General features: G+C 41.0%; 1 protein-coding gene across 1 annotated transcript in view; it reads right to left on the bottom strand.

Moving 5' to 3' along the window:
• The window catches only part of Snap29 (synaptosome associated protein 29), a 30,255-nt gene that overhangs the window by 8,884 nt on the left and 5,146 nt on the right, over positions 1 to 16,225 (bottom strand). The window contains exons 2-4 of the mRNA XM_026401729.2: positions 9,427 to 9,623; positions 6,041 to 6,126; positions 781 to 879 (exon numbers count right to left, since the gene is read on the bottom strand). Of these exons, the coding sequence (XP_026257514.2) occupies positions 781 to 879; positions 6,041 to 6,126; positions 9,427 to 9,623 (382 nt within the window). The remainder of the gene's footprint in view (positions 1 to 780; positions 880 to 6,040; positions 6,127 to 9,426; positions 9,624 to 16,225) is intronic.

Here is a 16,225-nt window from a genome sequence, read left to right as displayed (position 1 = left end):
CTCCAGGAAGATGGGCATGTGAGGAAGAAAGGGGAAAAAAGTCCACAGGAGCCAACGGTAGTGAGGGAAAGAGGGGTTGCGGGGAGGAGGCAAGGGCAATAAGCCTGTACTGTGTTCCAAGTGTACAGGGGTATACACCAGAGAGCTTTGGAAGAAGGTACCACCTGATTTCTGTTTTGAAAGATCACTCTGGCAGCAGTGTGGATAATGTGCCAAGTGACTGCCAACTCTTATCAACCCAGGCACTTTCCTAAATGCTCACATTGTCAGTTCATGCAACTCTCCTACTAATCCTCAGGGGCAGCCAGTTTCATAGTGGGAGAAATGGGGCTCCATGTGGCTACATAGGAAGGATGGAGCAAGTAGTTACAGCAAGGCTGTGATGTAGGCCTCACAGGGACTCCTAGGTCCTGCTACTGTCAGGATCCAACCAAGAGGTGGGTACAGGGGCTGGGGTTGTAGCTCAGAGGTAGAGCACTTGACTAGCACTAGTGAAGCACTGGAGTCAATTCTCAGCACAGCATATAAATAAAATAGAGGTCCACTGACAACTAAAAAAAAAAAAAAGAGGAAGGCATGACTTGGTTGATTGAAAAAATAGAAAAGCAGGAAATAGAAGTGGATAGATTCCGGAGATAGTGAGGTGGTGAGATGAACAGGACCATGTAACACATGGATAAAGAGCAACTAACTGGTGGCTTTGTGTATGCTGGCTGTGCTTGGCATGAGCTACCTGGAAGATAAGTGATTTATAGAGGCTGATGCAGCTCTTGGTCTTACCTAAGTTGCTGTCAATTTTCTGGTGATAGGCTCGAAGGTGTGGGTTCTTTGGGTAAGCCTCTGTATTCACAGCAGAACCAGGCCCTCCAAGGACAGAATCTGATTTAGAAACATCAGAAGAATGGTTAACTGATATCCTATGAAATGCTGCTTCATGAAATTGATCTTTTTATTTTGGTTCTAGGGACTGAAGGAGAGCTCTACTAGTGCACTACATCTCCAGCACCTTTTTATTATTTTCCATATTTTTTATTGGCCCACTATAATTAATACATAAAGATAGGATTTATTACATCTTTGTACACGTACATGATGTAACAATATAATTGGGCCAACATAATTCCCCCAGTATTCCCCCTTTCCCTGGTCCCTTTCTTTATTGACTGCCCTTCGATTTTCATGAGATTCCCCCTCCCACCTTTCTTTTCCTTTGTCCTCTTCTAGCTTTCACATATGAGAGAAAACATAAGACTGACCCTTGACTTTCTGAGTTTTGCTTAATTTGCTTAACATTATGATGTTTCACCCATTTTCTTGTAAATGGGTGAAAAGATTGCTTTTTTTGTTTTTTTTTGTTACTGGGGATTGAACCCAGGGGCGATTAACCACTGTGCCATATCCTCAGCCCTTTTAACATTTTATTTAGAAATAGAGTCTAAGTTTCTTAGGGTCTTGCTAAATTGTGTGTGCCACTGTGGCCAGCCATAATTTAATTCTTTTTGGCTGAAAGAAACTCCATTACTCAGCACCTTTTAAATTTTCATTTTGAGACATGGTATCACTAAGTTGCTTAGGCTGGCCTAGAACTTGTGCTCCTCCTGCCTCAGCCTTCTGAGTCACTGGGGTTATAGTGTATGCTGTCACACCTGGCTTTATTTTTGTAGTGCTAGGGATCAAACACAGGGTCTTGAGCACGGTAGGCAAGTGCTCTATCTCTGAGCTGTTCCTCAATCTCATTACAAAATATATCTTTTATGTTTTCATTATACTGGGGATTGAACCCAGGGATAACTCTACTACTGAACTATACTTTCAGACCTTTTTATTTTTGAGATAGAGTCTTGTTAAGTTGCCCAAGTTGGTCATAAATGTGTAATCCTCCTGTGTCAACCTCTGGAGTATCTAGGCATACAGGCTTATCCATTGCCTGTGGCATGAAAATGGTCTTAATTCAGCAAATGGCTACAAGGAATGAAGTAACTGGCTCTGAGGCAATATAGAATGATAGGGGTGGGAATAGATACAACGTATGAGGGAAGGGCCCAAAGCAGTCTCATGGGCTGGGTGTGGTGGTACATGCCCATAATACCAGCTTCTTGGGAGGCTAAGGCCTGAAGTTTGAGATCAACCTGGGCAAGACAGCAAGACCCTGTCTCTCAAAAAACAATCTCCCCCCAACAAGACTCTCAGTCCATAGGTCAACTAGACAAAGCCTGGGTACACAGACTCTAGAAGACACATTCATACTAGTACTGTTGTATGGCAGAGGAACTGCATCAGGGCAAAAATTACACAAGTGCATGGACAAGGTGTAGGCATGGTAGTGTACACCTGTAATCCCAGTGATTCTCAAGGCTGAGGCACAAGAATTCCAAGTCTGAGATTTAGTAGTTTAGTGAGACTCTGTTTCAAAATAAAAAATAAAAAGGCTTGGTGATATAGCTCAGTGGTAATGTACTCCAGGTTCAATCCCTAGTTATCAAAAGGAAAAAAAAAAATTTAGGGGTGCTAGGGATTAAACCCAGGGCCTTGTGCATGCTAAGCACACACTCAACCACTGAGCTACACCTCCAGTGCCTTTTAGCTTTTTTATTTTTTAAATTTTATTTTTAAAATATTTTTTAAATTGAAGTTGGATACAATATCTTTATTTATTTTTATGTGGTACTAAGGATCAAACCCAGTGCCTCACACATGTGAGGCGGGCACTCTACAAATGAGCTACAGCCCCAGCCCTTGCCCTCAGCTCCACTTTTAGCTTTTTAAAAATTTTGAGATGGGGTGTTGTTAAATAGCCCACGCTGTCTTCAAATCCAGGGCAGAAGCAATTCTCCTGCCCCCAGTCTCCTGGATAGCTGGGATTACAGGCAAATGCCACTGTGCTCAGAGAGTCAAGGTTTAAAAATAAAAGTTGTAGCCAGTTGCAGTAGTGCATACTTGTAATCCCAGCAACTCAGGAGGCTAAGGCAGGACAATTCCAAGTTCAAGGCGAGTCTGAGTAACTTAGTGAGACCCTGTTTCAAAAATAAAAAGAGATGGGGGTGCTAGAGTTGTGGCTCAGTGGTAGAGCGCTCGCCTAGCATGTGTGAAGCCCTGGGTTCGATCCTCAGCACCACATAAATATAAAATAAATAAAACAAAGGTATTGTATCCAACTACAACTAAAAAATAAATATTAAAAAAAGAATCAAAGTTAAGTTACAGAAATGGGATTATGAATGTTTTTTTGTTCTTTTGCATATTTATTTCTATGCTGTTTTTTTTACTTAAAGTAAGCATATAAGAACTGTTAAATGGTGCACATTTGCCCCAAGAAATGTTCCTTAAACTTCAGTCCCTTCTCCTCCAGTCCAAGAAATTGAACTCAGGTACATTTTACCACCCCAGTCATTTCTATTTTTTATTGTGAGACAGGGTCTTTCCAATTGCTGAGGGTCTTGCTAAGTTGCTGGGCTGACCTTAACTTGTGATCATCCTACCTCACCCTCCTGAGTTGTTGGGAATTATAGGTATGTGCCATTGGGCCTGGCTTCCTTCCCCTTCTCCATTTTGCAGTACTGGGGTTGAACCCTGGACTTCACGTATGCTAGGCAAGCACTTTACCACTGAGCTACACCTCTGGCCCTTGAAATTCAATTCCTAAAGGCACACAGAAAAGCCCTGTAACCTTGATTTGCCTCTTTTGGGAGAAATTTCTCTCTCTACAGTACAGTATGGTCATCCTTTTGTATCATAGTGTATTAGAGTTCCAGGATCCTCAACAGATATCTAAAACAAGGGATGTTTTATATAAAATGCCTTATATAAAATGCATATAACCTACTCACATTTCCTTATACTCCTATACTCCTTCCTGCCCTCAAACTGATTGAATCCAGGAGTGTCCATGGAGCTACATTCCCTACCCTTTTTATTTTCAGAGAGGGTCTATTTTTTTTTTTTGGTACCAGGGATTGAACCTGTGGCTGCTTAACCACTGAGCCACATTCCCAGCCCTTTTTATTTTTTAATTTGAGACAGGGCCTCACTAAGTTGCTTAAGGCCTCGATAAATTGCTGAGGCTGGCTTTGAACTTGCAATCCTCCTGCCTCAGCCCTTGAGGTGCTGGGATTACTGTCATGCCACTGAACCTGGTGAGACAGGATCTTGATAAGTTGACAAGGCTGGCCTCCATTTGTGATCCTCCTGCCTGAGTCTCCCAATTGCTAGAATTACATATGTATGCTACTATACCCAGCTCCTTCTGTATACTTTAAATAATCTCTAGATTACTTATAAAACAATACAATGTAAGTGCTATGTAAATAGTTGTTATGTTGTACTATTTAGAGAGTAATGGCAAGAATTAAAAGTCAGCACGTTTAGTACAGCACAATTTTAAGAATATTTTGGATTGATGATTATTTGAGTGCACAAATTTGGAATTTGCAGATATAGAACCTACAAATATGAAGGGCTGACTGTATTTCCTTTCCTCTAACATCAACCTACTGAAGCCAGTCTACACATATGGTATCCATTTTTTTTCAGTTCCCTTTCAGGTATGGGGTACTATTTTATTTCTTCAGTGTATATTATCCACATGGGTTTTCTTGGATCCTTTGCATTTTAATTTTACCTTCTCTTTCTCTCATGGTTTCTCCCTTTCTAGAATGAATTGTGCCCATATTAGTATGTCCCAACCCAGTCCTTCTTCTATCAGGTCTTTCCTTAGCTATGTCAACTATGACCCTGTATACTCCTATACTCCCTCCTGCCCTCAAACTGATTGAATCCAGGAGTGCCCATGGAGCTACATGGGTTTTAGTGCTGTCAGGATGCATCCTGACTTCCTCAAAAGTGGCATAGTTAGGTACAGTCAGTATTTAAATTCTACCATTATTTTTTAAAATTTTTATTTGTTCTACTTAGTTATATATGACAGCGGAATGCATTTCAATTTATCATACACAAATGGAGTGCAACATTTCAATTCTCTGGTTGTATACTGTATAGAGAGGAACCATTCGTGCAATCATACATGTACCTAGGGTAATGATGTCCATCTCATTCCACCATCTTTCCTTCCTCATTACCCCTCTCAATCCTCCCCTTTGCCCAATCCAAAGTTCCTCCATCCCCCCCCATCATAGATCAGCATCCACTAATCAAATTTAGTTTTTTGGGGGATTTCTACCATTGTTTTGATGTGTGTGGTTTTCAAGGGGCTCACAGAGGTCCTAGGAGGCCTAAATTCCTTTCCAGATATGTTTCTGAGCCTATCATTTGATATCAGTAGACTGACTCTTATTAATATCACAAGGTCTACCTGTACACCTTGCCCATGCTGCTACTTCTCCTGCACAGAAGTGGGGGTTATATTAGTCTCCTCCTATTGCTGTGACAAAACTATCATAAACTTATCTTTCAGTTGTGAAGATTGGAAGTCTAGCCTGGGTTTCAATGAGTGAAGTTTAAGATATTGACAGTGCTATGTTTTTCTGTAGGATGTTGGGAGAGAATCCAATTCCTTATCCTTACCTACATTCTTTTGTAAGTGGTTCCTTCCTTCATCTTTAAAGCCAACAGTGCAGCATTTCCAAATCTCTCTTGGACTCTTTTTGTGTGTGTGTGTGTTTTTTTTTTTTTTGGATCAGGGATTGAATCTATGGGTGCACTACTCTGACATTCTCTTTTTGTTGTATTAGGTATTGAACTCAGGGGTGAGTTACATCTCCACTTCTTTTAACTTTTTATTTTGAGTTAGGGTCTACCTAAATTGGCCAGGCAATTCCTCCTGCCTCAGCCTCCTGAGTAAATGGGAGTATAGGTGTACACCACTGTGCCTGGCTGACATTTTCTCTTTTGCTTCCATTTTCCACATATGAAGGACCCTTGGGGTGATCTTGGGCCCAACTGGATAACCCAAAATAATCTCCCCATTTGAAAGTCAGCTCCACATATAATCATAACTCTCCTATTGTCTAAAACCTAACATAGTCATGGGTTCTGAGGATTAGGAAGTAGATACTTCTGGTAGATTATTTTATTTACCACTTACCTACATCATCCAGCCTTCTGAGGTTTGGATGGCTGGCTTGGTACTTTGTCTCCTGTTCTTTACTTGTATTTATGGCTTCTTTTAATCTTTGGATAAAAGAAAATTACAACATTTAAAAAGGAAAATCCCTATAATAGTGTCATTAAGTCTTTTCAAGTTATGTGTGTGTGCTAAAAATCAAATGCTTCTGACCAAAGCAGAAAATTCAGCATTCCCTTTTAGGAGGACAGTTGAAGGCCCCTGCCTTAGAAGCATAGCATTTCATTAGTAGGGTTCTCACTTAGAAAAATGAGTCCTAGGACAAGGTAGATGAAAAGTAGATAAAAATGATAAGTAGATATTTTAGACCAGGGGTCAGCAAATTACAATCTATGGGCCAAATCTGGTCCACCATCTTTTTTTTTTTTTTAAATCCCATTATTTAAAATTGTAGTGATTATAAAGGTAACATAAAATCAACTATTTTTGTATAAACACAAACAATGAATGGCCTTTACAGATAATAGCACAATTTTTTTTTTCTGGTTAATAGAGCTATATTACCAAAAACCTGCACTCAACTATTACATTTTTATATTTTGAAGTTTGTCACTAAAAATTTGTGGTCATTTATTTTTCTCTTGTCATATAATTCCCCACAAAATATCTCTGATTTTGCTTCCTGTCCCACAAACCCTTGTTTGCTGACTTTGGCTATAGACAGGGACTTTTCTTGGCAACTCACAGACTATCAGCCCATGCCTGACACTATGATGAGTCAGTCCCCAGGAACATGACAGGTGCCTCTATCTGGGAGCTGGTTCCCCCCAATATATTATTCTTCTCCATCTCTGCTAAATGACAGACTGACCATGTTATTTTAAAAAAATTTGGTGAATTATAATGATACATCACGATATAAGTCATTATGCCACATTTGTACAAACACACAACATAATTTGATCGATCTCGTTACCTAGTACCTTTCCTTTCCCTCCCCTTCTCTCTCCCCTGATCCACTTGCCTGACCAATTTTTTTTTAAACCAATTATTCTTTTTCTTTAAAATACTTTTTTTTCTTTTTTTTAAAAAGTATTTTTAGTTGTAGATGGACTCAATACCTTTATTTTGTTTATTTAGTTTTTTTATGTGGTTCTGGGGATTGAACCCAGTGCCTCACATGTAGTAGGCAAATGCTCTACCACTGAACCACAATCCCAGTCCTAAATGCTTTTATTTCATTTATTTATTTTTATGCAGGGCTAAGGATCATACCTAGTGCCTCATATGTGCTAGGCAAGTGCTCTGCCACTGAGCTATAGCTCCAGCCCCCAAACTAGTAATTTTTGGTTTGTGCCCTCCCTCTCTGCATGATACTATTCTGGGTGAACATTCTTGGGATCTTCTTACTTCCCAGGTATCCCAGAAATCTACCTCTTGTCTTAACTCTCTTTACACAAATTATATCAATGCCTCTAAATTCAACTCAGGACTTTGTGTATGCAAGACTAGCACTCTATCACTGAGGGATATCCCAAGTTCCTTTTCTTTTAAATTTTGAGGGTCTTGCTAAACTGCCCAAGAATGCCACTGGGATTACAGACATATACCACCATATCTGGTATGCTAAAATCTTCTTTATGATTTTACAGTATTCTAGCCTAAAAATTTTGAGAAAAATAATCTCTAATTTAAAAATGAAAGTCAATGAGCAAACTGGATTAGATATGCAAAAAGCTGGTTGTCAAAAAGTTATTTTTGGGGGAGCTAGGATGACCGCCTAGTACATGTGTGGCACTGGGCTTTATCCTCAGCACCACTTAAAAAATAAATAAATGAGGGGCTGGGGATGTGGCTCAAGCGGTAGCGCGCTCGCCTGGCATGCGTGCAGCCCAGGTTCGATCCTCAGCACCACCTACAAACAAAGATGTTGTGTCCGCCGAAAAAACTAAAAAATAAATATTAAAAACTTCTCTCTCTCTCCTCTCTCACTTGTGATCTTCCTACCTCAGCCTCCCAATTGCTGAGATTACAGGTGTATGCTATGGCTTTTAATTTTCTATTTATTTATTCATTTTTTTAAGTAAAATCTTTCATTTACAATGCCTTTTATTTTTCACTTCTGGGGATCAAATCCAGGGCCTTGACATGCTAAGCAAGCACTCTACCACTGAGTTACATCCCCAGACTTTAAATTTTTCATTGTATAGTAAATATGAATATGTTCATTGTCTACATTTAAAAGACAAATCTGTAAGAAGAATTAACTCCCCGAAACTCAGCATTCAACCTCTTTAACATACCCAAGAAGGATTGTTACCAAAAACATGCTCATAAGAATACATCAAAAAATAAAGGATCAATCTGGGTGTGGTGGTATAAGCCTGTAATCCCAATAGTTTGGAAGGCTCAGGAGGAGAACTGTAAGTTCAAAGCCAGACTCAGCAAAAACAAGGCACTAAGCAACTTAGTAAGACTCTTTCTCTAAGTAAAATACAAAATAGGGTTGGGGATGTGGCTCAGTGGTTGAGTGCCCCTGAGTTCAATCCCTGGTACACCCCCCAAAAAAATAAAGGATTAGGCTAGGCTCAGTAGTAGAGCACTTGTCCTAGTATGTGTGAGACACTAGGTTTGATCCTCAGTGCCACATAAAAACAAATAAGTAAAATAAAGGTATGAGGCTGGGGCTATAAACTTAGCGGCAGAGTGTTTGCCTAGTACATGTGAGGCACTGGGTTTGATTCTCAGTATCTCACACAAAAATAAATAAAAGTATTCTGTCCATCTACAACAACTACAGAAGCATCATAGCCAGGAATGATGGTGCACACTTGTAATCCCAGTGATTTGGGAGGCTGAGTAAATTCAAGATGATGAAATCCAGGAAGTGCCTGGAGGGAAGGGACAGTGAGCCCTGTGCTATGGCTTTTTAAAAGCAGAAATTCACATTTATACTAATCTTCTCATGAATATTCTCAAAATACTAGGGTCAATTGGGTGTGGTGTTATATACCTGTAATTCCAGGGACCCTAGAGGCTGAGACAGGAGGATTCCAAAGTTTGAGGCCAGCCCCAGCAATTTAGTAAGACCCTGTCTCAAAAAATAAAAATAAAAAGGGCTGGGGATATAGCTCAGAGCTAGAGTACCCCTGGATTTAATTCTCAGTACAGCAAAAGAAAAGAAAATAGCCAAGTATTAGGGTCATGAGGAAGTATGCAGAATTTACAGACTACATGCCAATCAAATGAATGTCCTTAGCAGAGGAGAAAGATTTGTTTCAACAATCTCTCCTCATGAGTAACTTATAGGCTTCCTGGATCCCTTGAAGGTACTGACAAGACCTGAAAGTCTTCACTATTGGGAGCAAACCTACTTCTGCTACTTTATATCTGTAAGCTGTTCTTACCTGCTGTTCTGCTGGGGAGCAAGAGTACCATTCTGTTCAGATGGGGTCTCCGTTGGTTTGGCTTTGAAGTAATTGATGAGCCCCCCAAACACACTCTTAATGCTGTTGATGTGTTTCTGGCTAGTCTTCAAATCTTGATCCATTTTGTCCACCATCTTTTCTGTGTGTTCTAGGACTCCTCGCTGTCGAACTAGTTCCTGGGGAAAATGAGAGGCAGCAGCTTTATGTCCTTTTATAATTCCTTCTTCTTGGACCACACACAGCAGGCCCTTCATAACCTTAGCAAGCATATGCAGGGACTGATTTGTAGAAGGCGCACTATCCCTTTTGACAACACATTTCTTTGTTCTTCCCTGTCTATCCTATCTTTACTTATTTTCTTTTCTCTTGAATCCCTTTGCCCCAGAGGTGGGAGTACAGGATCACACTGAGATAAATGGGGATATGCCTTTCGGGGGTCAGAGTCCAGGGACTGTGCTGGCTGTAGATGCTCTTTAGTGCCCCCAGCCGTCATAATGCTTATAGGCTTGGACCTGGCATGGCCCCCCTAGACTCTAGTAGAACTTCTCCTTCCAACAGCCTTCCTCTTTCCACCTGCTGTGGTTCTCCTTAAAGCATGCACAATTCTTGAAGAAGGACTTGCTTTGTTCACTGCCTTGTCTCCAGTGCCTAACTCAGTAGCTGCTTGCTATAATTTGCCAAATTGATACATGAATGATATTCTGCAGCTGTGGTGATAGCCTTGACCATAACCCTCTAAGCTGATGGTTCTGGCTGAGGACGGGAACTCACCAGAACACTACTAATACTCTTCTTCATGTGTAACAAACTTGTTTCGGTCCCTATTTATTCATATTGCAGTGTTGAGAGTTGAACTCAAATCCTCATCCATGCTAGGAAGGTGCTCTACCATTGATCTATATTCCTAGCCCTTTACTTCCTGTTTTAGGATTTATGTGCAGCTATACCAACTGTGTTCCCTGGGAGCTGCACCTCCAGCCAGAAGACTCTCAAGCTTTTCATTTTCCCCATTCATAAGACAGCTGCTGTTTTCAGCTCCCCTCCTTTGAATCTTCTCTCTCTATTGACCTTCTTTTAGCTTAGCAATTATATTAACTATGAAAATGTTACACAGAGCTAATTTTTTTGATACCCAAACAAAGTCCTGAACAATTCTTAAACATATTTGAAATGTGAATGACAGAGCTGAAAATATGTAGTTGTGAGGATTAATACGTGAGGATTAAACCAACCGTGAAGATATTTGGAAAAATGTCTGTAACTGAACGTGTATCTAAATTTTCTTCTTGTCATTATTTCCATTTTCCCCCCTTTGATATCGGGATTGAACTTATAGGTACTCTACCACTGATCTACATCCTTAGCCCTTTTTATTTTGAGACAAGTCTTGCTAAATTGCTGAGGCTGGTTTTGAACTTGTGATCCTCCTGCTTTAGTCACCCAAATCATAGGGATTACAGGCCTGTACCACCATGCCCAGCTCCCCAGCCCTTTCAACTCTTTATTTTGAGATAGGGTCTTTAAGTTGGTGAGGCTGGCCTCAAACTTGAGATCCTCCTGCTTCAGTTTTCCAAGTAGCTGGGATTACAGTATGTGCAAACATGCTCTACTTGTCATTATTTCCTAAATAAAACAGCATAAGAACTGTGAACACAGTATTTACATTAGTAAGTAATCTAAAGATGACTTAAAATATATAGGAAACCAGGTGTGGAGCTATACTACTATAATCTCAGTGGTTTGGGAGGCAGAGACAGGAGGATTGCAAGTTTGAGGCCAGCCTTAGCAATTTAGTGAGGCTCTAAGCAATGTCTCAAAATAAAAAATAAAAAGGGCCAGGGATATGACTTAATGGTTTAGTGTTCCTGGTACCTTAAAACACACACACATACACACAGCCCTCTTTTTTAAAAAAATATATTTATTTATTTTTATGTGGTGCTGAGGATCAAACCCAGTGCCTTACATATGTGGGCAAGCACTCTACTGCTGAGTTACAGCCCCAGCCCCTAGCCCTCTTTGAGTTAGGGTCTCACTAAGCTGCTGAGGCTGGCCTCAAACTTTGAATCCTCTAGCTTCAGCCTCCCAATGTGCTGGGATCACCACTGTGTGCCGTTGAGCCTGGCTTATTTTTACTTTGAACCGCATCCCCAGCCCTTTATATTTTTGCAGACAGGGTCTTGCTAAGTTCTTTAGGGCCTTGCTAAATTGCTGAGGCTGGACTCACAACTTGTGATCCTCCTGCCTCAGCCTCCTGAGTTGCTTGGATTATAGGCATGGGCCACAGCATTTGGTTATACCATTAAAAAAAAATACCTTTATTTTATTTATTTATTTTTATGTGTGCTGAGGATCGAACCCAGTGCCTCACACATGTTAGGCAAGTGCTCTACCACTGAGCCACAACCCCAGTCCTGGCTATGCCATTTTGAAGGGATTTGGGAAACCAAGGAGCTTGGTATTTTTATGTGTGTGCATGTGTGCATGCGTGTGTAGTCTTAGAACCATTCTCTGCAGATACTGAAAGATGACTAGATGAAATTTTTGGAAGCTTACTGCAGATATAAAGGTATCAGTTGAAGGCCTTTTGCATATTTAGAAATCCAATATCTAGCATGAGTTTTTATTTAGTAGAATTTAAAACTACAATGTGTAAGGGCTGGGGACGTACCCAGTGACTGGGTGCTTGTCTAGCATGCTTTAGGCTTCAGGTTTGATTGCCAGTAACAAGGAAAAAGAAAATGGATTCAAGTGAACCTCTTACCTCAGCCTCCTGAGTAGCTGGGACTACTGTGTGTACCACTGTGTTGGGTTAAACTTTAAAGTTTTGAATGTTAATTTATTAATTTATTTTTACCAGCTCAAGAAATATTTCCTTTAGTATGCCAAGCAAATCTTACAAGGGCTAATTTTTAGAAGGGAAAAAAATGAGCTGCTAATTTGTCTGGAATTTCTTCAAATATCTCAAGTTATCATTTTCATAACCAAACTGAGGATGTCTGTTCTGCAACAAGGCATGACTAAGCTATAAATTAGAATTAAAATTATATTCTCTAGGTGGGTACAGTGGAACATGCCTGCAATCCCAGCCACTCAGTAGGCTGAAAACAGGAGGACAGCAAGCTCAAGGCCAGCAAGATCCCGTAAAAATAAAAAGGGCTGGGGATGTTAACTTAGTGGCAGAGCAACCCTGGGTTCAATCCTTAATAAAACAAAAAACAAACAAAAATGTTCTCTAGCATTCTTTTTTTTTTTGGTACCAGGTTTTGAACCCAAGGCTGCTTAACCACTGAGCATCTCCAACTCCTCCCACCCCTGCCAATTTTTAGATTTTGAGACATGGGTCTCATTAAGTTGCTGAAGTTGCTTAGGGCCTCACTAAGTTGCTGAGGCTGGATTTGAACTTTACGATCCTTCTGCCTCAGTCTCCCAAACCACTGTGATTACAAGGCATGTGCCACCATGCCCAGCCCATGCATTAATATTCAGCTTAAAAAAAATTTTTTTAGGGGCTGGGGATGTGGCTCAAGCGGTAGCGCGCTCGCCTGGCATGCGAGCGGCCCAGGTTCGATCCTCAGCACCACATACCAACAAGATGTTGTGTCCGCCGAGAACTAAAAAAAATAAATAAATATTAAAAATTCTCTCTCTCTCTCTCCTCACTCTCTCTTTAAAAAAAAAAAAAATTTTTTTAGTTGTAGATGGACACAATATCTTTATTTATTTGTTTCTATGTGGTGCTGAGGATTGAACCCTGTGCCTCAAACATATGAGGCAGGCGTTCTACCACTGAGCTTCAGCCCCAGCCCAATATTGAGTTTTTAATTTATATTTTTTTAAGAAAATTTTTAATATTTATTTTTTAGTTTTCGGCGGACACAACATCTTTGTTTGTAAGTGGTGCTGAGGATTAAACCCGAGCCGCACGCATGCCAGGCCAGCGTGCTACCACTTGAGCCACATCCCCAGCCCCTTAATATCTTTATTTATCTATTATGTTTGTGTATATATATTCAATTCATGTATATATATTCATGTGCATGCTAGACAAGTGCTCTATTACTGCGCTGCATTCTAGCCCGTGAGATTATATATTTCTGATAGTTCAATAGCCACTTATTTTGTAGGATGCAGAAAACAGATGAATTTGAAGCTGCTATAGATGCTCAGAGTTGGCAGTTAAAGGGTGGGCAACGCTCTGCTGTTATACTGGAAAGGAAGTTCCTGGTTTCTTTACAGTGACCTCTTCCAATTGTGGCGTATCTCACTCACCTTCCTGCCTCAGACTCCCCATCTCCATTTAGAGAGTTGCAAGGGTAAGAAGTAGTTGATAGCTGCGTGCAGTGGCTCACACCTGTAATCTCAGCAACTTGGGAGGCTGAGGCAGGAGGATTTCAAGTTCAAAGCTAAATTGCTCAGCAATTTAGCAAGGCCCTTAGCAACTGAGTAAGACCTTGTCTTAAAATAAAAAATAAAAAGAACTGGGATGTGGCTCAGTGGTTAAGCACACCTTGGTTCAATTCTGAGTACCAAAAAAAAAGTAGGTGACAAAACCTTCCCCAATTTGTAATGAGATCTCATTTTCTTCTGCTTGTGAATGACATAGTCTCTCTGATTCTCAGGTCTCTCTGCTGACCTGGTGAAGAAACAAGATATCTTATGTAGATATTATGATGGAAGCACAGAGAATTATGTAGCGGCGGCTTGTCCTGCATGTGAGGCTAGGGCCAATGGACAGAGTGTTGCTTTGGTCACTCAAAAAGTTTCTGGGTGCTGGAACTTGCAGTTTACTAGAGGTTATCAGACCAGAAGAGGTAGAGGGGCTTTTGCTAAAATCCTCCCCCAGAAGGTAGGGAAAATGACTAAACTCAACACGCCTGTGACCTAGTTCCAACCAACAAGGAAGAAGGGCTTGGGAGAGCAAAGAGCACGGGAGCACTGTTGGTCTATAAAGACGGGCTGGTCAGGCCCCTGAACCCTGCCATTTTGAAGACAGGCCTCAAATGCTTCAGATCCCAAGGATACTTGCATGGCTTAATACTTTAAATCTTCCCCCAGAATTGTGGCCATGTAACAGCTTCTGTCTCTGAGAGAATCAGAATGCCAAAGAGAGCAGGGTGGATGCGAGGGGAGTGAGGTCTGGAAAATACCAACTATGTTAAGGTCCAACTCAGAAAGTGCTCACTTGTCAGGTGATTACATTACAGCTGATTCCTCCCCTACTCCCTTCAGCCCCAAAAGTTTTCTAAATTTAAACTGGAAAAAAAAGTGGTCAGAGAAAGGATCTAATTGGGCTGGTGGTACAATGCCAACAAACAACACAGAGAGGGTTTTTTTCTTTTCTTCTTCTTTTTTTTAATATTTATTTTTCAGTTGTAGTTGGAAACAATACCTTCATTTTATTTATTTATTTTTATGTGGTGCTGAGGCTCCAACCCAGGGCCTCGCACGTGCAGCAAGTGCTCTACCACTGAGCCACAACCCCAGCCCAAGAGAAAGGGTTTTCAATTCCTCTTTGGCTGCGGCTTTTTGTGAAAGACAGTGATCACTGAGAGAGCAGGGGGAAGCAGAAGACACACAGATAAAGTCCTGGAAAGTGCAAGTGCACAGACTGCCAAAAGTGAGGTGAAACCTGCCCAGACCAGTATGTTCAAGGTCACTCTGAGGACCTGAAGTGATCAGGGGATCCTTGCTGGCAAGGTATTCTTTCAAGACATTCTTAGGAAGAGGTATGTGAGATTTCTGCCTGCAGTTATTATTATCAGCACTATTTTTGAGATGGAGTCTTGCTATGTTGCTTAGGTGAATCTCCCACCTCAGCCTTCTGACTGCTGGTAATACAGACATGCACCACTGTGCCTGGTTTGGGAAAAGATATTATTGAGCACCTACTCTCTGCCTTTCAGGGTGCTAGTGATTCAGGGGTGAACTAAATATCCCAAATCTGTCCTGATGATGCTAACAAAGAGCAAGATGAAGTTCAATCTGATGTTTAAATTTGTTAACACTGCAGTGCTGTGAACTAAAGAAGACAGATGGGTCTTTGGTTCATTGAGCTTAAATTCATGGGGGAAACTGTAAAGAAAGTCAAGATACACATGACTGCTCCTCTTACAAGGTGAACCTTGGGACAAGGATTCCTGCCTGGTTTAAGAGGGGATGTGTGTGTAAAGAATGGTCCCTAATGAGGCTGGAGGAGAGACTAAAAGTTGAGAAGTTAGGGAATCCAAAGTGTGGGGATGGAGCCAAAAGCATGGGGCAGAGGAGGAAGCAGTGGCTGGCCTGAGGCAGCTGGAGGAATTAAGAAGGGAAGTGGAACTGTGTGGTAAGAACAGAAGAAGAGTGGGTGGGGCTTCTTGGCAGGACCCATCAGGGAACACCAAGGGGATAAAGCTAAGGCCTTCCAAGGGAAGTAGTGATCACTAGATTACCATCGAAATTCACAACCAAAGCATCTTGTAACATCAGATGGGCGTTGTTACTCCTGGAGTACTAAGGTTCTTATACTGAGCTCATAATTAAACTCAGGCATTAACTGATAAGTAAATCTAGAGTCAGTGAGTTGAATCTAGAAAGTTGAAATTTATCTGTGTTATGTTTCTTCCCTCTCAAGGGATCACATACATGTAACATGCACAGGCAGGTATACCTGAGCACACATAGGACATGGTCAAACCTGGATCTCTGACTATAGCAGCCATGGAATGGAGTGGATTCAGAAACACAAATCAGGCTGGGTGCAGTGGCACATGTCTATAAATCCTAATTATTCAGGAAG

This window comes from Urocitellus parryii, chromosome 3, assembly GCF_045843805.1.
Source record: "Urocitellus parryii isolate mUroPar1 chromosome 3, mUroPar1.hap1, whole genome shotgun sequence".
In the NCBI taxonomy this organism is placed as follows: domain Eukaryota; kingdom Metazoa; phylum Chordata; class Mammalia; order Rodentia; family Sciuridae; genus Urocitellus; species Urocitellus parryii.
Note: the sequence above shows the minus strand (reverse complement) of the source record. Positions and strands in the feature narration are given on the sequence as shown.